This window comes from Ictidomys tridecemlineatus, chromosome 6 (genome assembly GCF_052094955.1).
Source record: "Ictidomys tridecemlineatus isolate mIctTri1 chromosome 6, mIctTri1.hap1, whole genome shotgun sequence".
Lineage (NCBI taxonomy): Eukaryota > Metazoa > Chordata > Mammalia > Rodentia > Sciuridae > Ictidomys > Ictidomys tridecemlineatus.
In genome coordinates this window covers 164,318,942-164,342,136 of record NC_135482.1, presented here as the reverse complement: position 1 = coordinate 164,342,136, position 23,195 = coordinate 164,318,942, and the positions used below count along the sequence as shown (strand labels likewise).

Genomic DNA, 23,195 nt, shown 5'->3' with positions numbered 1-23,195 from the left:
TGGAGCTCTTGCCAAGGGCCCTGGTCACATCTCGCTGTTCTGGATTTTATCTTGAGAAGCACACACGTTTTGGTGGAGGGGTGTCTCTGTTAAGTAGGATTTCATTTTGGAACCAGAGAATTCAGCACCAGGGCCAGCTCAGGCAAGGTGGACATGTAAAAATCCAGTCCCAGAGCAAGTCCAACTGATGGAGACCACGTCCAGAGAAGGAAAATGAAAAGGAAAGAAAATAACTGAGCAGGTAAAGCCTTGTCACACTGTCCCCATCCAATCAGGGTCTCCCATCGCAGAACACCCAAGGCACTTGGACGAATGATCCCTAAGGCCAGCCAGGGCGCTTGCCTTTGAGCTCACAGCGCACGACCTTCGGTCTTCAGATTGTCTATGGCATCTCGATTATTGGAGGTAAGTATCCGCCCCAGGAGAGATGCGCACGTCGCCGGCCTGACCCAGGCGGCACTCGCTGGGATTCCAGAGATCGGAGCCTCCTGGAAGGCAGATGGCGCGGGGCCTGGATGTCGACTCCTCTACCTCCAGCTAGATCAAGTGGCGGCGGTGCAGGCAGCTGGAAGCTACCCACAGAGAGAAACCGAGCACCATGCTCAGAAAGATCCACTCCATCTTTAGCTCCAGCCGCCAGAGGAAGGCTGCTGCGGAGAGCCCCTACTGCAACGGAGCCGGTCCCACCGCGAGGCTCATTCGCAGCAGCTCCATGTACGTGGTCGGGGACCACGGCGAGAAATTCAGTGAGTCCTTGAAGAAGTACAGAAGCACGAGCAGCATGGACAGCAGCCTGTACTACCCTCCCCAGGAGGAGGACCGGGCCTGGATGTATTCGCGCACCCAGGACTGTCTGCAGTACCTGCAGGAGCTGCTGGCCCTGCGCAAGAAGTACCTCAACAGCTTCAGCGACCTCAAGGCCCACCGCAGGCAGGGCGTTTCCTCCACCTCCTCCAAATCCTCCAAGGGAGGCAAAAAGGCCTCTGGCCAATCCTCCTCCAAAGAAATAAAGGTAAGTGCTGTGCGGGCATGGAGGGGGGGGGGTGCTCCTCTGTAATCCCAGAGGCTCTGGAGGCTGAGGCAGGAGGATTGCAAGTTCAAAGCCAGCCTCAGCAATTTAGCGAGGCCCTGAGCAGCTCAGCAAGACTCTGTCTCTAAATAAAATATAAAAAAGGGGCGGGGGAATGTGCTCAGTGGTTAAGTCCCCCTGGGTACAACTCCTGGTTTTTTTTTTTTTTTTTAAATACTGCTGAGCTGCACAGTTTAGATGGGAGTTCTTTCAGGAGCTGTGAATACCTGTTGCAAACGTCTAATCCATGCACTTGCTTAATAAGTCAGACCCACCCCAATCAATGGGTCAGTAGTCCTTAAAGACTCCCTATGGCCAACTTCCCAGTCTGGGAGTGGTGGCTAATCCTTTGCTTATTTTAAAAGCTAGGGACACAGGAAGAGCAATTTAATGGCGTCAAGAGCACCCAGGTGGGAAGGGCATGGACTGGGTGCCAGGTGGTTCTGAATTTGCATCCTCCATCTGTCACTTACAGCCCAATTAACAGAAGAGATAGTGCTTCATGGCATTTGGATGCTGGCCAATGATTTCTCAGCATTTTATTGCGGTTTCTTCAAATGTTATTATGATCATATTTAAAAATCCCAGGGAAAAGTAGAATTTTTTGCATGAACTAGATGATTTCAAATATCTAGGTGCTTAGTCCCAGGCCAAACCACCAGCGGATTAGTCCAGCAGTACCTTGGGCTCAGGTGTCCCAGTGGCTCAAGTAAGGCACAGAGAGAGTCTCTGGCTTGCAGGAAGTTGCCAGATGAGTTTGCTGGACACTGGAGGCCACAAACATGAAATTAATGAAAGAAAACATGCATGTATTTTGTCACTTACCACAGAGTTTTGTAAATGCTCTTTTATTTAAATAATGCCAGTGTGAAAAGTAGAGAGGAAGTCCTGTATCATGGAAGGTAAACTGAGGCTCAAGGACCCTATCTTGTCCTACATCTTGCATGTGACTCACTAGGTCATCTGATTCCAGTTATGACCCCCCCCATCCACTTACTTATTCTGTTCTTTATTTCTTCCAGATTATTTATTTTTAATGCCTATAATTTGAGGGTCTTTGGCTGAATATTTCCATTTGATCATTTTTTGCAATGGCTGGCGTAGAGGGTCTCCAGAGCCGGCCTGCTTCCCACTCCCTCACTGTCTTGCCAGAGTGTCCTGCAGCACCTAAGGTGCATTAATGTTGAATGACTGATTGGACTGCTATCAAATCTCTAGGGCTTGGCCCAACCCAACAGGTTTCAGCTATCTGCATTTAATACCAGGTGGGAGCCATTTAAATAATCGTTTAACTTTTATAAAGTATGTCAGTATTGGGATTTCTACAAAAGCCTCCTAGATCTGGATCCCCTGCTGATCCTGTGGTCATCCAGCTGTAGATTTGTGGGACAGATGTCCCCTACTTTGGGGCCAGCTTTGATGACAGAGAAGGTGGCAGGGCCTTTGGACTTCTTTCCAGATTGAGTATTTTTCGGTTCTAAGCTATGGTTAGATTCCTTCTGGGCACTGTGCCCTGCAAATGGAACCAACCCTTGTGGGACCTAGCGTCCTTCCTTCTGAGCTATCTGCAAATAGAGGAAAGGGAGAGAAGCAGAACAGCCATCTCTAGCTTTATGAAGTGGCTGTGAAGAGGGGCACAGACATGTACCATGCGTGGATCTTCTGAGAAGATGCCTCTTACCATGGTGTCATCAGGAGGAAAGTCTTAAAAGAACATTGAAGTCAATCAGACCAAGGTATTTCTATTTACCAGCTGTGTGCCTTTGCCAAACGAGGTTTACCTTTCTGGGCCTCTATTTCAGTAGCACAGACATGGAAATGATAATATCCCTTGTGAGGAGTCAGTAACATCTTGCATGTGACTCTAGCTGGTACTTCTGGATACTCTAGTGTTGACTGACTCAGTATGTTAGGTGCAAGAGCTCGTAGCCTTCGGATCAGCTGCTTTCCTCCCCGTGGCTCCTCCAGAAAGAGCTGCCTACTGAGCTTACTGTGCAAGAATGTGTGTGGTCTCTGCAGAATAGGTCTCTGTGCACTTCAGAGGCAGCCACCAGGAGGTTCCTCCCCTCTGGAATGCCATAGCCTTCCTCTTTGGTAGAAAACCCTGCTGGTGCTCAAGGGTTAAAGCAAACCCTGTTCTTTTCCCTGTCTCCTTATTAGGGAGACACAGAAGGTGGTTTTATTTATAACTAAAGTCATTGCAGATGGTATTAGTTAAGATGAAGTCATGCCAGAGAAAGGGGACACTAATCCAATACAACTGTTGTCCTAATAAGAAGATGGTTTTGTGAAGAAGCAGAGACCCAGGGAGAGGGCCATGTGGAGGCTGGAGCGATTCAGCCACAAGCCAAGGAGCTACTGGAAATTGGGAGAGAGGCCTGGGACAGAACCTTCCCTGGCACCGTCACTTGGAAACACATGTGTTTGGAAATACATGGACTCGTCTATAGGACTAGCCCTATTCTCTTCTCCAGACTTAGAACTCCTCTCTGACCCAGTGCGCACCACATCCTACTGTGGTTTGTTGAAATGCGTGTCTCCCCAGGTGGACTGCACTGAGACTGGGGCACTTGAACTAGAAACGGTAACTTTTGCATTTTTCTCTCCCTGGAGCAGTGGACACCACTCATCACTCATAGATGCTTTGTGAACTTCAAGTCTGCTGTCTTTTGTGCCATAGGTAGCAGGGAGCTGGCCTTTATGTAGGGAGTGAGCCATGTTCTAAGTGACCCAGGACACATGGCAGCTCCCCCTTCCTTCTCTCCAAATATCAGCCCCTTGCCTGGCCACAGAGCCCAAGTCTCCTTGCCTGTTCCTTTCTTGCAAGTAAGATGGCTTTTAAATTATTTTGATTAAGAGCCACAGAACTCCTACATATATTTTAGATATTGACTTAGTTTACCTAAACATACAACCAAAATAAAATTGTCATGAAATGGACTTAACTCCTTTCCTTGCTTGGCATTCTGATGTTTTTCAAAGTATTCTATTTCAAAATTTGGTCACGACATGCTAACTTGATTTCAAAAGTACTCCTGGGTCAAGATCTATACCTTTTTAATGCTGTGAAGTAAGGCATTTTAATTGAAAGGCTACTGGGGGTCTCAGGCATGAAGCACCAGGGTGCCCGATGGTCTGCCATCCCAGCCTCCTGAAGATACCTTGAGCCTAGAAGGGCACTCATGTGGGTCAAGGGAAGGAAAAATGTGGATAAACCAAAGGGAAGGTGAGCCTGGGAAGTGCCTCTGGAGTCACATATGGTGGGGGCCCAGCCAGGCCCTGTGGGATCTGTTTCTCCCTCAGAATAAGAAGTTGTCACAAAAAAATGAATGAAACATACTTTCTCCAAGATTTTAAAATCAGAACAACAAAAATCCATATGTGATCATTTTTATGATTCTATGTTGGGCATGAGCTACAGTTTGGGATTCATTGTTTGGGTGCTCAAAGGTTCGAATTTCTAATACAGGGCACAATGTGCATGGCAGTGGGACAGCATATTTCAAACAGGTCCTGTCCTGTAAAGTAGAGTCTCTGAACCAACAGAGCGAGATCCTCCTCTGGGACAATGAAGAGAAACAGTGACAGTGTTCTCCATACCTGCTTCCACTGCTTCTGTGGCACAGCCCAGGCACCATCAGGAACAACCCACAGCTAATCATCCTCCAAACCCCACATGCTAGGTATCAGCCCATCCTACAGATGGGAGAACTAGGGCTCAGAGACATGGTGGAGCAGTTATGTGAGGCCAAGTACCCAATGAACAAAGAGCTACGATGTAAAGTCAGTCTGTGTCGTGCCAGAACTCACCCTCTAGTAGATGTCCCATAGCACCTTTCAACTGGGGAACATTTTTTTTTTCCAGTGCTGGGAATTGAACCTAGTGCATGCGAGGCAAGCACTCTTCCAGCTGAGCTACATCCCCAGCCCAGGGAACATTTTTTGAGCCTGTATAACATATAAGATGTCAGAGTGTGCACCTCAGGACCCACCGAGGACACTGCTCTATCCTGCTCACCTGGGCATACCTGAGTCAGGGAGAGGGGTCAGGGAGGTAGCTACCTGCTATACTCACGGTGCTAGGAAGGAGTTTTAGTCAGCTTTTTCATTGCTGTGACTAAAAGACCTGACCAGGGCCATTATAGAGGAGGAAAATTTATTTGGGGGCTCATGGGAGAAGAAGTGGAGGGAAGCAGAGAGAGACCTCACTCACCAGTTCCAAACTATATACTCCAAGGCCACACCCCCAGTGACCCACTTCCTCCAGCCACGCCTACCTGTCTTTAGTTATACTACTCAGTTAATCCCCATCAGGGGATTGATTCAATGTTGGATTAAGACTCTTATAATCCAATCATTTCTCCTCTAAACCTTCTTGCATTGTCTCACACCTGAGCTTCTGGGGGGCACCTCACAACAGAAGGAGTCTCCCAAAGGAGGTTGCATGACCTGGGCTCCCTTCACCCAGAGAAACCTGGCTGGAAAGAAGTGACCGAAAGGCCTAGCTTCAGTTGTCTCCTCTCCGTGGGTCTGTAAAATTTCCCTCACATAGCTACCCCTGATTTCATTTCACCCCAGGTCTTCACAGCATTGGAATATTGAGTTAGTTCACCTACTTTTGTACTTCTTGACTGGTTCTTGGAAGAGAGCTGGGGAAGTTGTGCAGGCCCAGTCACCACGGGTAGGTACTGTGTCCTCAAATCATTTCCACAGAAGTACGTTCAAACCTCCTAGCTCATTCCACAAACATCTGAGATGAGCCACACACTGGGATAATGAAGTAGCAGTAGAAATTGGAAAATCAGGAGAGGAGAAAAAAAATCCACAGAAAATCAAGACCACTCAAAAAAATTTGCAGAGCAAATTTCCAGGGAAATGGCTGGATTCACCTCAAAATTCTGATGATCTAAAAAAGGACCATATCTATTGCTTAAGGGAAGGGAGATTTTTTTTTTCCTAACTTTGAATTCTAATGCTTCTCATATGGTACTTGATACAGAGAATTTTGTGTGATGGGATTGGTAATGATCTCAATAATATTTTAGTAGACATTCATTAATAAATCATTTCTTCATTCATTCATTCATGAACACACATTTATCATTCCTGCCTGCATGGGGGGGGGGGCTCATGGTTGAGAGACAGGAAGGCATCAAACCAGCACAGAGCTCCCTCTGGAGTTTCTCAGAGCCCCTGCGGTGACAACTGCCCTAGCCTTGAACCCAGTCTTAGCAAAGGCCTCAGGATTGTCCTTGAGTCTGAGGCTCTGTCATTCCCTCTGAGCCCAGGGGTGGACTTGGAGGCCTGAGATATGCATGGAGCACAGGTTCTTCCAACAGTCTGTCAAAATCCCCTACAGATGTGGTTCTCCCAGAGAAAACTATACAAAGTTGTCCCCCAGTGTTTCTTGCAAACACACCCCACCATGTCCTGCATGTTAGAAAGCCAAGTGCTCTGTCTGTGATTTGTTCTGGGGTCACCCAAATAGTCTACCTCTGGGACAGGCCTGTTTGCTTCTCCTGCCTTCCTGTTTCTTTTCATTTCTTTGAGCTCCAGCCCAGCCACCCGCATTGTGAGGGGCTTGGAGCATTTGACTTCTCTCTCTTCTCTCAGTGTCCTTTGTAAAAAACAAACAGCAACAACAAAACCCCTTTAATTTATATACATAAAACCCACCCTTCTAAAGCACACAAGGCAATGGTTTTGAGTCTATTGTCGCTTTCACCACTGTCTAATTGTAGAACATTCTCATCACCCTTTCCAAATTTGGGGGGGGGCATGTGTCAAATAAACATAACATTAATCATTTTCAACTTGGCACCTTGTCATTCCTTAAGTGGGTGCTTTCTAGTGTTCTCAAATTATAGGTAATAACGTGTATTTACTGTTAATAATTAGGCACTTTTCTTTAAACAATTTTGCATCATTTAAAAAAAATTTTTTTTGTAGTTGTAGATGGACAGAATGCCTTTATTTTATTGGTTTATTTTTATGTGGTTCTAAGGATCAAACCCAGTGACTCACGCATACTAGGCAAGCGCTTTGCCTCTGAGCTACAGCCCCAGGCCTGCATCAATTTTTTAAGAAAAATTGTATCCATATAATACTTAGTATTATATACTAAGTATTATATGGATACTTAGATTCCATGAACTTTTCCAGTTTCCAGTTTATACAAACCCATGACGACTCATTCAAAAGGCAATGAAACCTTAACCTATTTTAAAACACTTTATAAAAGTATTACTCATAGAGCTGGGTAGGTGGCCCGTGCCTCTAATCCCAGTGGCTCAGGAGGCTGAGGCAGGAATATCCCAAATTTGAGGTCAGCTTAGCGAGGACCTAAGCAATTTAGGAAGTAAAAATAAAAAATAAAATGGGCTGAGGAAGTAACTCAGTGGTAAAGTGCCTCTGGATTCGGTTCCTGTTACCAAACAAAACAAGTATTGCTAGTAGTGTACTGGAAAATGAATTCCTTAAGAGATCATAGAAGTTTTATAAATACTCTACTTAGGAATCAGGAGAATTTTTTTTTAATAAAAGGTCTGACAATTATTTCTTTAAAATAATCTTTTTAAGTGAGATACTTTTAAAAAAATATTTTGAAAATATGTTCTAATTAGTTATACATGACAGTAGAATGCATTTTGATACATTTTGATACATTTTGACACATTATACAAAATGGAGCACAACTTCTCATTCCTCTGGCTGTACATGGTGCAGACTCACATTAGTAGTGTAATCATACATGTCTGTCTCATTCTACTATCTTAAGTGAGATACTTTGAAATTTAAAAATGATGGCTGGGGTGTAGCTCAGAGATAGAGCACATACTTAGTATGTGCAAGGCCCTGCATTAGATCCCCGGAACTGCCACCCAACCACTGTTAAAAATTACCAAACTATTTTTTAGTATATGATTCAATGTCATTCAATACACTCACAATGTTAAGTAGCCATCACCACCACCCATTCTAGAACTTTGCCACCATCCCAGTCAGAAACTCTGTGCCCACTGAACACTAACTCCTCATTCCTGATCCGCTACCCTGGTCTCTATTCCACTTTCTATCTCCATGAATTTGCCCATACCAGGTACCTCCTATGTGGTCACGTGCCACTTAATGACAGGGCCACATTCTGAAAAATGTGACACTAGGCCACTGTGTCATTGTGCAAACACCATAAAGCATCCTTACACCAATTAAGACAGCTCAGATGTCACTAGGTGATACAACTATATGGGACCACCGTCATCCATGTATGTGGTCTGTTGCTGACATGTATCTGTGCTTCTGTGTCTGACTCATTCTACTGACCACAACGTTTTCAAGGCTCATCCATGTTGTAACAGGTGTCAGAATGTGGGACTACCCTGTCTCTGACAAGAGTGCTTGTTGGCATTTGGGGCCCTCACTGAGGACTACCCTCTATACTTTAGAGCCAGATGAGCATTACACAGCCAACATTCCACTACAAGGACAGGGACATATAAGTGGACTGTGTTTTGGGTGGAGCGCAGAGAAGAGCCTCAGGAATGTTGGTTGTGGAGCCAGGCCAGGATTGGGGAGGGCTTTGGGGGCAGGCTACAGCATCCTGTGAAACCCCATGGACCTCCAAACCCCACCCATAGACCCCCATGCAGCCCAGATGATTTAGGCTAGAGATTTTCCAAGGCCAGGGTTACTCGTCACCCACCAGTCAGGAGAAACCTCATTAATTCTTCCCTGGATCATGCAACTCTGAGCAGCTGGGATTCTTGGTATGTCTGCCTGAATGAACTAGTTGCAAAAGGTACTCAACTAAAGAAATTCGCCTACTATAAGAATGACTTCAAAAGAACTAGTTGCATTCTGGCAAAAGCCTCCCCAAAGTGATGGGTTTTTATTTAAAATAGTTTCATTCTGACAACAGTTAGTTTGCAGAATCAATTTTCACTTGAGTTCCCTCTGTCTTGATTTACAAAATAGGATCACGTCAGTAACAGATAGAAGGCTCTTTCTCTTCAATGGCAGTAGGTTCTGAATCCAACTAATCTACAAACAGATTAAATCATCCATAGATAAATTAAATATAGTATGAGAAGCAGATTCTGAATCTGTTTTGCACTGCCGGGAATTATTCTTTGGATCTGTTGGGGACACTTCTGCAAATACAGTGGTATTAGAAGGCAGATTTTCTGTGAGTATGGGTTAACTAGGGGATGGGGGGAGTCTCTCTCACTTGGCTCATCTCTAGTTTGCAGAGTTGAAAGGCAGTAAAAATTCAATATGAGCTGCAAAGAATATTTCATTATGCTTGGCAGAGCTCTCTGCAAGATGGCAGACAGTGTAATAATGATTGATAACGCAGCATGTGATTACTACAAGCCCTCAGTCAAGCCGCAGGATGTGTAATTATATTTCCTAATCTACCCTAAAGCACAAGCTGTTTGTTCTGCTTAGAAACAACACTTCTTCCACTCCCCTTCCTCTCCACCTGGCTAACTCCTTGCCCTGTGAGCACCTCCCAGGAGACTTTTCCTATAGCCACCCTCCATCTCAGTGGGTTTTCCTTCTCCCTGTGTCTGAGTCCTTCCCCACACTCTCAAAGCCACTATAACAGTTCATTTGCTTCTCTTTGCCACTGACTGTGAGCTCACTGAGTGCAGACTCTGCATCTTATTGATCTTTTTATCTTGAATCTCTAGCACAGTTCCAGCCACACAGTAGATGTTCAATAAACCAAAAGCCTGAGAATCTCCGTTTTCAAAGAAACTGTTATGAAGTTTGATGGAAGATCAGAAAAGTCCTAGGTCAGTGGTTTTGATAACTAGAGGGCTGACCTTTTTTTTAGAGAGAGAGAGAGAATTTTAATATTTATTTTTTAGTTATTGGCGGATACAACATCTTTGTTGGTATGTGGTGCTGAGGATCGAACCCGGGCCACACGCATGCCAGGCGAGCGCACTACCGCTTGAGCCACATCCCCAGCCCCTCCACTCTTTTTAATGGAATGGAATGTAGTTTGAGTATATTCATATGGAATCATACCCTAACGATTAAAATATTCAGTGGGTAATTGACCAGGGCTCATCAGAAGGACATATTTTTTTTAGCTATAAATCTTTTCCTGATGATAAAGTTACATTTTCTCATTAGAGGAAGTTTGTAAAACTCAGTAAGTATAAGGAAGAAAATACAAATAACTTTAGAATCCTACCATCTGGAAATAACTATTGTAATTATTTAGGTGTATATTTTTTCCAATCATTTCCCCTACTGCATTTGTTATGATTACTAAATGTGGCTCATACATATATAGTTTTGTATTCTCTTCTTTTCATTTAATGTTATATATTGTGGGCTCTTTACCATCTTCACTTTTTGTAAACAAAAATTTTAACAACTCATTTTAGACAATTATTAAACAGTATAAATAAATAAATCTTACTCTATGATCCATAAGACATTTTTTTATAAATCCCTAGAAGTGTAATTAATGGGTTGAGGATTAAAAGGTCATTAATTTTTTGAAGATTCTTCTACATATATGTGATATCGTGAAACATATATTTGGTCTTGCTCTGTTTCCTGAAATTCATCTTCTAAACTCCTTGGAGTCTACAAAACAGTGTCTCTGTGTGCTAATGAGTAGACTGATGGCTGGAGGTCCCTAGGAAGCTCCAGAATTGGGCTGGTCACAAGGCAGGAGGAGAGAGCTGGGACTTTCAGCTCAAGCTCTGAGGAGTAGAGAGGGGCTGAAGGGTAAATTGATCATGAAAGTCCAATGAGTTAATCCACTGTGCCTATGTAATAAAGCTTCCATAAAAACACTGAGTCTGGATTCAGAAGGCCTCAAGATAGCAGAACACATGCAAGTTTCTGGATTCTGATGCTTTCTAGAAGACATGGAAGCTATTTATCCTCTCCTTTATACCTTGTCCCAGCTGTCTCTATCTGGTGTTCATCTCTGTTGTAATGTCCTTTATAATAAACAGCAAACATGTTTCTGTGCTTCTATGTCTGACTCATTCTACTGACCACGACATTTTCAAGGCTCATCCATGTTGTAACAGATGTCAGAATGTTCTGTGAGCCTCTCTAGTAACTTAATCGAACCTCAGTAGGGGTTGTGGGAGCCCCCATTTATAACCTGTAGGTCAGAAGCACAGGTAGAGCAACAATCTGGGGCATCTGAAGCATGTATGTTTGGGTGCAGTCTTGGGGGGCGGAGCCCTCAAACTGTAAGATCTCACCTCTCTCCAGGCAGATAGGGTCAGATGTGAATGGAATCAGAGGATACCCCGAAGTCACAGAATTGCTTGCTTTCTTATGCATGGGGACACCTCCACATGTTTGGTCATTGAAGCCTTCTGCATTGATTGCTGAGTGAGAGGAGAGGAAAGAAAAACAGTTATTTTTTTTTCTCCCTCTCACAATCCTGCTTTCCAGATGCATTTTGCATTTTCATCAATAGTGGATGCTTACTGTATTTTACCAGCACCAAGTATTGTCATTAATTTTAAAAGTCTGACAATTTGATAGATAAATGGCATTATTTTAAGGTGCTTCGATTATTGAGTGAAAAGTGGCCTGTTTTCTTTTGGCATCCTTCTTGTTTAGTGAATTGTCCATTCATGTCTATACATTTTTCTTTTGGTTGCGTTAACTTTTTGTTATTTATTTATAAGGATTCTTTTTATTTAAGGATATCAGCCCATTATCTGCCATATGTGTTAAAAATATTTTCTCCAAGTTTTTTTCTTTTTAAAGTATGTGTTTTTAGTTGTTGAAGGACCTTTATTTTGTTTATTTATATGCTGTGCTGAGAATTGAGCCCAGTGCCAGTGTCTTACACATGCTAGCCATGTGCTTTACCACTGAGCCACAACCCAGCCCTTATATAACATTTTCTGATAGACAGATGCTACTGATTTTTATTTAGTCAAATATGCCAACTTATTTTTTACTTTGTTATTGCTTCCATTGTTTTCACTTTAGAAATTCCTTCCATACCTTAAGGTAAATTGCATACTTAACTCACCTCTTTCCCTGATTTTAAATGCTTTTATTGTTGAAAACTCATTTTAAAAATCTATTAGCAATTAATTTTGATAATAGTAGGAACTGAAAACCAGCTTGAACTTTTCCCAAATGTGAAGTTTTCCATCACCACTTATTGACTACTCCTTCCCTTCTGTCTTTGAGTTCAAACGTTTCACTTATTGTATGAAAAGATATTGTACTCTGTTTAAAGGTACTAATTCGACTCTATTAGTTATGCTTTTCAAATTTGATAAATGTGAGCAACTTTTTTCACAGTGTTTTGTTATAGTCAAAGGATCATTTCGATGACGTTTAAGAAAAGGAGTTACCATGTAACTGCAAAAAAAGTAATGGGTGAATTATAAAGCTGGGACAAAAATTATCTTACAGCTATCAGGTAGCACCTGTGAGCCTGTACTTCTGTTACTAAAGATGGACAGCTAAACTCTTCAAACTATTTTAAGGTTTAATTATAATAGAAATGTTTAATTATTTCACAGTTTTTTTAAAACTTTTTTTCCTTTTTGTGTTGATTTTCTCAGCTCTATTGTCTATATCACTGATTTTTTCTTTAGCCCTGTCAAGTTGAACATTTTGCTAATCAATCAAAAATTTGTAGATGGGTATTTGTGCATATGCATTTAAATTTCAGTGACTATGCTTTCATTCTATAGTTTGTTACCATATCTACCATAGATTGTTACTCGTATCTATCCCCTTATTTTTTCATAAACCCTCATTCAACTATTCTCTTAAGTGCAACTATGTCAAAGAGATAAGATAAATATTACTTTTTAAAAATTTATATATGACATCAGAATGCATTTCATTTATTATCACACATATAGAGCACAATTCTTCATATCTCTAGTTGTATACAAAGTATAAGATAAATATTACTTTTGACTTGGTCCTCAATATCCATCTCAAGAGTGGCAGAAGGCAAGGAGGATGCAGGAGTTGGGTCTCTTATGGTTTATCCTAAAAGCTTATTTTGATTATATTACATTTCTTGGGGATAAATTTGAATTGTTATGCATTTAATTTCACCCAGATTGAATGATTCAATGGAAAAAAAAGCATCTTCCCAATCCAGATCCATTTCACATTTGATCCTGGAAATTATATAACCAATATCAATGTTCAGATTTATAGGTATAATTAAACTGAAGAGTATTATCAGTACTCCATAGCATAGACCGCAGAATTTGTGATTTAATTTATAATTTTTTTACTTTATGATGGTGAAAAGTGTTCTCATACAAGCATTCTGTTTCTCATTTTCAGTACAGTATTCAATAAATTAAATGTTCAACACTTTATTATAAAATAGGTTTTGTGTTAGATGAAGTGGTCCAATGAAGGGCTAATGCAAATGTTCTGAGCATATTTAAGTTAGTCTAGGTGAAGTTATGATGTTCAGTAGTCTGAACTCATATTTTCAACTTAAAGTGGACTTATCAGAATATAACTCATTGTAAACTGAGTAGCATCTGTATAGAGTTCTTAAAATTGTGTCGCGTTAAATCCAAAAGTATAAATTAGAAGCACCTTGATTGATGGTAAAATATAAATATTAGGTGTTTTAGTCATCTTTTGCATTGCTGTGACCAAAATACCCAACAAGAACAACTTGGAGGAGGGAAAGTTTATTTGGGGCTGATGGTTTCAGAGATCTCAGTCCACAGATAGTGAACTCCATGCCTATGGCCTCGAGGTGAGGCAGCGCATCATGGTGGAAGGGCCCAGTGGAGAAGAGTGCTCCTCTTACAGAAAGAAGGAGAAGGAGAAGGGTAGGGAGAGAGGGAGAAGGGGGAGGAGAAGGAAAAGGAAGAAGCCACAAGGAAGGCACCCTTCCAGGACAAGACCCAGTGACTGGCCTCTTCCAGCCCCATCCCACCTGCCTACAGTGACCTGCAACCTAGTCAGTCCATTTAAACTAGGATAGACTGGTTAGATTCTAGCTCTCACAATCCAATCACTTTACCTCTGAACATTCCTGTGTTAACACAGCAGATTTGAGGGGGATCTCATACCCAAACCATAACATCAGGTATTGTATATAGGAGTGTACATTCATTCACTCCATAAATAGTTTTACAGCATGTTGAGCATAGAAGTAGGCATGTGATGTTCATAGACATGTTTGCCTGAATGCAGCCCACAGTCTGAAGCAGTCACTCTAAGCACCGCTGCCTGCGTTACACAGGTGTGTTAAGTTTCGTGGAAAAGAAGCCGGTAGAATGTCAATCCGAATGTTGGGAGTTTCCAATATCCTACAACCTGACACAGGTATGTAGCAGCTGGTAGGGAGCATCTATTAAAAGGAGTTGTGTTGTAATTGTGAGTGTCATTTGCCAAAGCCATCTCAAAGAAGAGGTTAGGGATCACTAGTCTAGGGTAGGACTATGGAGGGTCTAACACAGTGTGTGTACCTGTTCCCACAAGGCAGAACATGAGCATAGAAAAGTGTGCCCGGTAGGTCTGTTTCAATCAATAAAAACTTCAGAGGCGAGGTGACACATGAGCTGACCCAGGATGAGGGAACTGGTGGGTTTAGAATGTCCCCTTACACTTCCCTTTGACAGAGTGTTATTGTTTACAACAGGAAGTTCATTTTGTAGAATTCCGATCTCTTGTGGACAAATACAGGTAGAACCCGGAAGAACATGGACAGATTGGAGAAGGGGCAACGTAGGTACCCAGAGGACAGGGGAAGCCAGGAGGGATGGCAGGCTGACAAAAAAAAATGCAGAATAATTTCAGAAACTGCCTTCTGGGGTTTAGAAATTGAAATGGGAAAGACGATAGAGTTTGATTTGGAAAAAAGCAGATTTCATCTGGGGGAAGTAACCCAAGACCCAGGCCGGGTGTATGGGTGGCGCAGCGTAGGCCTGGAAAAAGGTAACCTAAGGTCACAGAAGGTGACGTGTGAAAGGCGACTGAGTGGAGACAGCCATGCGATACAGATGCTCTTACAGAATATTCTTTCTCCTTGGGGCTGCTTCAGAGCTGATGGGAGAGGGAGCCTGCAAACCTCAGGCGCAGCCACGTTATATGAGGAAGCAGACTGCATCCCATTCAGCCATTCCAGAGAAGTCCAAAGTTCTGTGCTACAGAAAAGTCAAGACTGGGAGAGATGCAGTCCCCTTTTGTCTCGAGTTCTGAGTCAAGGAGGGAAGGCTATTTGGAGTCTCACCCAGGGAGGATGATGACTCAAGTCCCATTTCGTGTCACCCCCTCTTTGTAAAGTAGATTTTCCTGTGATGTTCACCTGAGCCCTGAATCCTGTCAATGCAGCTTGAAGGGTCACCAACGATGCTGGTCAGAAAGCTCCATGAAAACTGGGTGAAGGCAGAAAAATGGTTAAAATCAAGCCAGGACTTGGACAGTCCTGACCCTGACTTCTGGCTGACCCCTGATATGGAGAAAATCATCACAAAATCCATTTGGGGACATTTCAAAGTGAACTTTATAAAAGTTAATCAAAGCTCATTTATTAAAGGGTTATTCTGAACCCCTTTTAAACTAACTTGCCGGATCACTTGATGCTTACTTATAGTTCTCTCTTTGAAACATACTCACAATAAGCTGGGCACTTACCAGCAGATCCACACCAAACTATGGTCTTACTGGAAAGGTTCAAAATGACACATGCATAAGACTCTCCACAGTAATGCCAATTTCATGTAGCAGGGGGCTGCAAACAACCCAAAGATCCATCAACAAGGGGGCTGCCGTGTGTTTCTACAGTACAGCTGTATAATGGAGAACTATGCAGCTACTAAGAAGGAAAAGGAGGCTCTCTCTGTTGGGAGTGAACCTCTGGCTACATGAAGTGAAGAAAGCAATTTCTATAGGTATGTTGTATGCTCCTTCCTTTTTTTTAAGTGAGTAAATATGGATATAAACTCATGCTTGCTTATCTTGCCAAAAAGAAGTGATGGAAAAATAAACAAAACACTAGAGAAAGAATGGAGTAAACAAGATGAAAAAGGCTGAAATGGAAATAAGTTCTGTCTTGAATGTTAGTCACAGTTTTGGATTTGAAACTATGCATATTGTTATGAGCTTTTAAAGCATTAATCAAAAGAGAAGAAAACAATCATTAAAAGTTGAAAACCAACTGGTGCATATGAACCTAAATGATTACCAAGTCAACAGCATGATCACAAAGAAAAGAATTTCAAGAGACTCTAAAAGAGAATTTTAGTTATACATGCCAAGGAAACACACACACAAATCTTAAATTGCATTCAATGGGCTAATATTGGTGGTGTTATTTTGAAATTATTTTTTTTAATCTATGAATTTATGTATTGAATAAATTAAAAAAATAGATGAGCAATGATATATCAACAGGAGAATTCAAACATTATAAGGATTTTAGATATTGAAATTATTATACATAGTAATATAAAGCTAGCAACTTTTAAAAAACAATTTTATACACAGTTTATTTGTATTATTTAAATAGAGGGCATTGGGAAAAATTTTAGTTCACCATATAAAGTAGCCTCATACTATATGAAAAATAAAAATAATATAAAAATGCCAAAACAATCAAGGACCACATGTGAAAGGTAAAAATACACAGTTAAAGCTATTGATGATAATGGAGGAAGTGGGGAATGATTTTTTTCAGTACAGCCCTCAAATTTCAAATGACAAGGACCCTTCCTTCTCGTCTTTCATCTAGGCTATGCAAAATTGTGGCAGAAATAAAGCAATTTTGTTAATCTCACATGGAGCCAAGATTTTCAGTGTAAGAAAAACACACACGTAAATTAGGAATTTAAGCATAAAACCCATTATATTTAATTTGAACTGGATAAACAGTTTCTGTTCAGGATGTAGAGAGATGAGAAGAATATCACTTCCATCCCTTTAACAACAACAAGAAGAGAAACCAAACCCATATACACTCAAGTTTGTGATTTTTCTTGGAACCATGAGAGAGTTGAGGTCTCAGGAAAAGCAGCCAGCCCAAAATCTAAGGGGAGAGGGACTCCGAATGGAGTGACAACCATGACTGTACCTATCTAGGTGGTGCAGACACAGACAGATGTGGAGAAGATCTCATCTAAAATTGGCAGCAAATGGGTGGTGGCAGAGTGTGAGCTGGAGAGAGAGGAGGAGTCCCCGAGGCTTGCAAATATCGGTAGGATTCACATTTACCCCATGAGCTCCAGTGAGTGCTCACATAAGACTGGTAGAAAGTCCTGAGGAAGTGTCCCTGGGGTGCAGGCCTGGGGAGGGGACAGCAGCTGCTGAGGGAAGTTCCTGGATACCTGACAGGATTGTGTTTTCATATCTTCCTTTGGAGCAAAAACTTTGGTTGAGGAGGGGAAGGTGAGAAGGATGTTTATAACTACAGCCAAAAGAAGGCCAAGGCCGCTGAATAGGCTGCATCCCCAGGACCCAGTGCCTGCCCAAGACTGGGGCCTACTCAGCAAAACAGTGAATGCCCTTCTGCCTCCTGTCACCATTGCAAACAAGAATTTGGTGGTCTACTGACTATTGCTGAGAGAGGAGTGAGAACATGGAGAGAGACCTTCTTCCACAGGGAGCATAAAGGCAAGACCTAAAACCGAGGATGCAGCAGACATTGAGGAGAAACTCTGGACCATCAGTTACCACTTTGAACAAAAGTTTTTTCAAGAAAACTTTAAAGTCTAAGAGGCCCTAAGAGTAACCATAGCAACAATCCCAGGTAAATGATCTAGAATGATTGAGAATCAAACTAAAGGCCTAACACAGCAAAAAACATTTCTAGGTAAGATATTCTGTGTAAGGTAGTAGATATTTAGGCTTATAAATATCTACTACCTTACACAGAATATCTGGCTTTTAACAGATAATTATGAGTTTTAGGACAAGAAGGAGGAGGAGGAGGAGGAAGAGGAGGAGGAGGAGGAGGAGGAGGAGGAGGAGGAGGAGGAGGCAAAGAAACCAAGAAACCAATAGAGCCAGATTCACAAATGGCACAGACCTTGGAACCATCAGGTCAGACAGGAATTAAACAAACAAAACAAAACAATGATTAATATGATAAAAGCCCTAGTGGAAAAGGCAGAATGCTTGTAAGATCAGATAGAGAATTCCAATAAAATCATGATAACTTTAAAAAAGAATCAAATAGACTAGAAATGGATAGCACAGTATCAAAGATGAGAATCTCTTTGGTGGGCTCATCAGTACTTGCTACAGCTAAGGAAGGAATTAACAAGATTGGAGATGGAAAGGTAGGTAAAAAAAAATTACCAAAACAACACACCAAGAAAACATAAGGAAATAGAACAGAGCATTCAGGAGCTGTAGAACAGCTCTAGATAGTCTAATATAGACGTAAATGGAGAAGAAGATGGGGGAGAGCTAGAAATATTTGAGGAAACAATGGCTGAGAATTTTCTAAAATTAACATCACCCACTAAAACCATAGAGGAAGATTGGAAAACACCAAGTAGAATAAATAACAGTAACAACAAACCTAGGCACATTGTAATAAATTTGCTGAAAAGACAAGGGACAAAAGACATATTACAGTGGAACATGGAATAAAAAGTTACAGCAGACTTCTCATTAGAAATGATTCGATCCAGGAAGCAATGGAATGGTTTCTTTTAAAAAGCTGAAAGACAAAAATAAAAAACTCAAAATCTATTTTGTCTTAGTCTGTTTTATGTTACCATGACAAAATACCTGAGACTGGTTAATTCATAAAAAAATAGATTTATTTCTTACATATCTGAAGTTTCAAAAGTTCAAGGTCAGGAGCCCATATCTAAAGAGGGTTTTCTTGCTATGTCATTCCATGATGGAAGGAAGATAGGAAAAAAAAAAAAAGAAACACACATGAAAGAGAGACAGGGGGCTAGGGAACTAAATTAATCCTTTTATCAGGAGCTCATTCCCTCAATAACTAGTCCCTCCTGCAAAAATGGCTTTATCCATTTATAAAAGGAGAGCCCTCATGACCTAATCACATCTTAAGGTTCCACCTCTCAACTGTTGCATTGGGAATTATATTGAACTTTGGGGGACACAGTACCTGTCAAGACAGAGTTCTATGCAGAGTGAAAGTACCTTTAAAAATGAAAGCAAAATAAATATTTCTAAGATAAACCAAGAGTAGTCATTGCATTGACAGGAGACCAGTAGTACAATAAATATTAAAGGGTGATTTTCAGGAGGCAGGAATGTGATAATAGAAAGTTAGATGCATACAAAGAAATAAAGAGCCTTGGGGGGAAGAGGGTAAAAATAAAATTTGTGGAGTTGTCTTTTTAAATTCTTTGTCTATAGGAAAAATAAGAATAGTGTATTGTGATTTTAGAGCATAATTAAAAGTAAAATGCATTATAGCAATAAAACAAAGGGTGGGAGAGAGGAATGGCAAATACACTGTTGTAATTTGAATCACAGATATTAGTATGAACTCCAGATTATTTTTTTTCCAAAAAGCAATATTTCCTAGTTTATTGTAAAGGCCTAGAAGTAATGACAATCCTGCCCAATAAAAAACCCTAACATATACATTGTGCTATCTAAAAGCCCCTTCTGACTTGGAGAAATAACAGAATCTAAGTCTGGAATAGGAAATGTACAAGAGGAACACTGGATATTGTGTTATGTCTGAAAGCTCGGAAGCTCTCAAAGATGCTGAGATTGTGTCAAAGGAACTCAGGATCTACCTCTAAAGGGTTCTTCCTGTCAAAGGATAGGACAATTTCGAGCATTAAAAAGGATAATTAGAACTGATGAAAAGGCATTATCAGGTGTGTTTAAAATCCCTGAATTGGTAATGATACCAAAAACAAACCAATGAACCTCAATAATCATCTTTTTCTTTTTGTGGTATTGGGGATTGAACCCAAGGCCTTGTGTTCAATCAAGCTACCACTTTGAACAAAAGTCAAAGTGGTAGCTTGATTGAACACTTGTATGTCAGACAAGTGCTCTACCACTGAGCTACATCCTCATCCCTTTTTTACTTTGGGGACATGGTCTTACAAGTTGTCCAAGCTGGCCTCAAACTTAGGATTCTCCTGCCTCAGCCTTCCCAAATCCTGGGCTCATAGTTGTCTTAGGAACTTTCTAGAATATCAATTCATTTCTTTAAAAATAATAAATGAGAGGAAAGGATCAATTATTTATTTCTCTGTTTCTAAACATAATGGATAATTGGTGAAAGTTCTTTACATCAGAAACACAGCTAATAAATGCAGAAAGAATGTAGAATTAGAAAAATCATGTCTAACATGCATGAGGCCCTGGGTTCAGTCACCAGCACTGGGGAGAAAAAAGCATCAACACTTTGCAATCAGTAATAAAATAATGGATCTAGACAACAACTCTAAAATCACTAAGAAAAATGTTGAGGATAAACTTTAAATTAGATGGGTCAAGCACCACCACACAAATCCATACAAACATATAAACCCATATAACATAAAGCTGGAAAATGTGTACTATGTGCTTCCTGATATGTGGTATCATATCAGATCATCATTAATGAATTATTACCATAGGGAATGTCGTAAATGGAGGAACAGGTCAACCAACACCATCAGGGAGTGAGTCAAATCTATAATGTGAGAAATTCTATAGAACAAATGATATGAATTCTTCAACAATTAAATGGCATACACAAAACATTTTTTAGTGTTTTATGCCACTTCTGATTAAAAATAAGGCTCGTTGGAGAAATAACAGAATTCAAGTCTGGAGTAGGAAATGTACAAGATGAACATTTGAGTCTCTTTTGAGATTCAGAAACACAGCAATGTCAACCTTGGATCCTAATGTGAACACACAGAACTTGCGAAAGACATTTTTGAGTCAGGGAAAATAGAATGCAGACTGGCTACCTTCTGATATTTAAAAATTATCAATTTTGTTGCACATCATAATATTGTGAATGGCTGAAAACATCTATGTTCAAGATACAGTTTGAAGTATTTATGAGTAAAATTATATTTTTTAGGGTTGGCTTTATTAAAAAAAAGAGGTAGGATGATAGGTGAATAATATGGAAGAAAGTTTATGAATTTTGAAGCTGGTGGTGGTGAGAATTCCCAGAATTCATAGAACAATTCTGTACATTTTTTATATCTGAAATGTTTAGAAGGAAGCAATTTTAAGAACTAGAGTATGCTATGTACTCACCAGCCCTCACAAGTTTAATATGTACTTATTAAAATTGTCATATTTCTTCCCAAACTGGTTTATGTCCTTTGGACTTATCATTATAATTTATAATATAATCTAATTAAATATGATAAATGATGCAATATAAGTATGTAAAAAAATTTTTTCTACAAAACCAAGTTGGATATTTTAAAAAGTTGATTTTTTTTTAAAAGTTAAGTGAGATCTGGTCAAGGCAAATATGAAAGATTTGAAAAAAAAAGTCATTAAGACCTAGAAGGATTTTGTACTGAAATCTCTTCAGAAGTGCTTGAATTTCCTAGTTCATCTTAAATAAACATGCCTGGAAACTTTCAATGAGATATTGCGTGTAAGACTTGGGCAAGAAAGAAAATAAGGAACTTGAAGAAAGCCCTTTTAAAGGATTGGTGATCAACGCTATTTGGATTTCATTCCTAAATGAAGAGTTAGGAAATAATCATGCACATCTGCAGAAGCTTGATGATACAACAGATATAGTCTGCTCATTGTGGGAAACGAGCAGATAGTACAACTAGAGGGATGAGGTCATTTGCCCTCTGACTCAGGTCACTTTTGAGAGTGAGACAAGGTGCTATTCATAATTCTGCTGGGGGTAACAGGCATATACTGGGGTGATTACTGAGCAAGCCAGGATGTTTGGTCACCTAGTCTGTGGGACATGGGATAAAAATTCCCAGACGTTTAAACACACGGGGGGAGGGACAGCTGCTGTGCCTAAACCAGAAGGAAGTCCAGGGATGGATGCTGGACATCAAGCCCAGGGAGCAAACACCCTGCATGAACACAAGCAGAGAAGTGCCTGTCCAGGAGGTGGTTTAGGTTGGATTTGGGGCTGGGAAGGTGCACCTCTTGTGTGAGATGTTGTCGTTCAGTGGCAAGATGAAAGGAGCAGGGTCACCCCTGTGTGCTAAGCACTAGGAGGTACAAAAGCATGTGCTCAAGGACACAAGGAGTCTCAGCTCTTTAGTGAAAGAGCTTTTGTCCTCTGTATTCGTTGATCTATATCCCGTCCTCTTGGATCCTGTCCCCTGTGTCCCTGTCATCATGGAGCTCTGCTCTTGCAAAGCCAGGAAATAAGACTGGGTGTTGGAGCTTTTTATCCTGGATTAGTTGCTGAGGTGGGGATTGGTGAGCCAGTCTCCCTCCCCCAAGCCCTGGAGTCCCTGGATTATCTGATTTCATTCCTTTGCAAAGAGGCCAGACACAGAAAATCTCTATATCCAGCTGGGAGTGGGCACCGCTGTTTCAGAGTCAGAGTCCCTGAAAATGTCGAGGGAGATACAGACTATCCACGAGTCACCTCCCAGGGCCGGGCTCTGGATTGGAACAGGGGCAGGTGCTTTTGTTTGCAAGGAAGGAAGGCAGGGCTAAGCAAGGAAAGAAAACAATTTGCTTATTCATTCGCTTATGCACCTACTTCATTCCATAAAGGAACTCAGGGAAAAGCCTTCTTTTGAGATGGGACTTGATCACACAGGCAGGTGTAGGCCAGTTGCTAATGACACCAGAAAGCCGCAGATGATGACTCATACTCCAGCCAAACCAGGACCCAAACTTCTTGTAACAGAAGCAAGTTTTATAATGATGGTGTGTTGCACAGCCCAGCAGAGACTCCTGGTGGGGTCCAGAAGGGCAGCTCTGCAGTGTTGGTGGATGAGCTGGTGTCCCGAGTGCCTGGGGGAGCCTGGGATGGCATTACTGCCACATACAGCCAGAGCGTCAGGTGTGGCTGGGAGGCCCAAGCAGGACTCCTAAAGCTCAGAGTTTTGGAAATAAGCAACATGATTATGTATTTGGAATAACGAGTGCATAGCTGAAAGGGCTACTGCCCACCAGCTCTGGTGACAGAGACTGAGGCGGCAATTTCTAGGCTAGTGGTTTATTTCTTTCTTTCTAAATCTGT

The 23,195-nt window shown here is 41.3% G+C and overlaps 1 protein-coding gene across 1 annotated transcript in view; it reads left to right on the top strand.

Annotated features, from left to right (window-relative positions):
• Positions 1-598: 598 nt before the first annotated feature.
• Positions 599-23,195, top strand: part of C6H13orf42 (chromosome 6 C13orf42 homolog) — a 29,663-nt gene continuing 7,066 nt past the window's right edge. The window contains exon 1 of the mRNA XM_021729781.3: positions 599-1,012. Within this exon, the coding sequence (XP_021585456.2) occupies positions 599-1,012 (414 nt within the window). The remainder of the gene's footprint in view (positions 1,013-23,195) is intronic.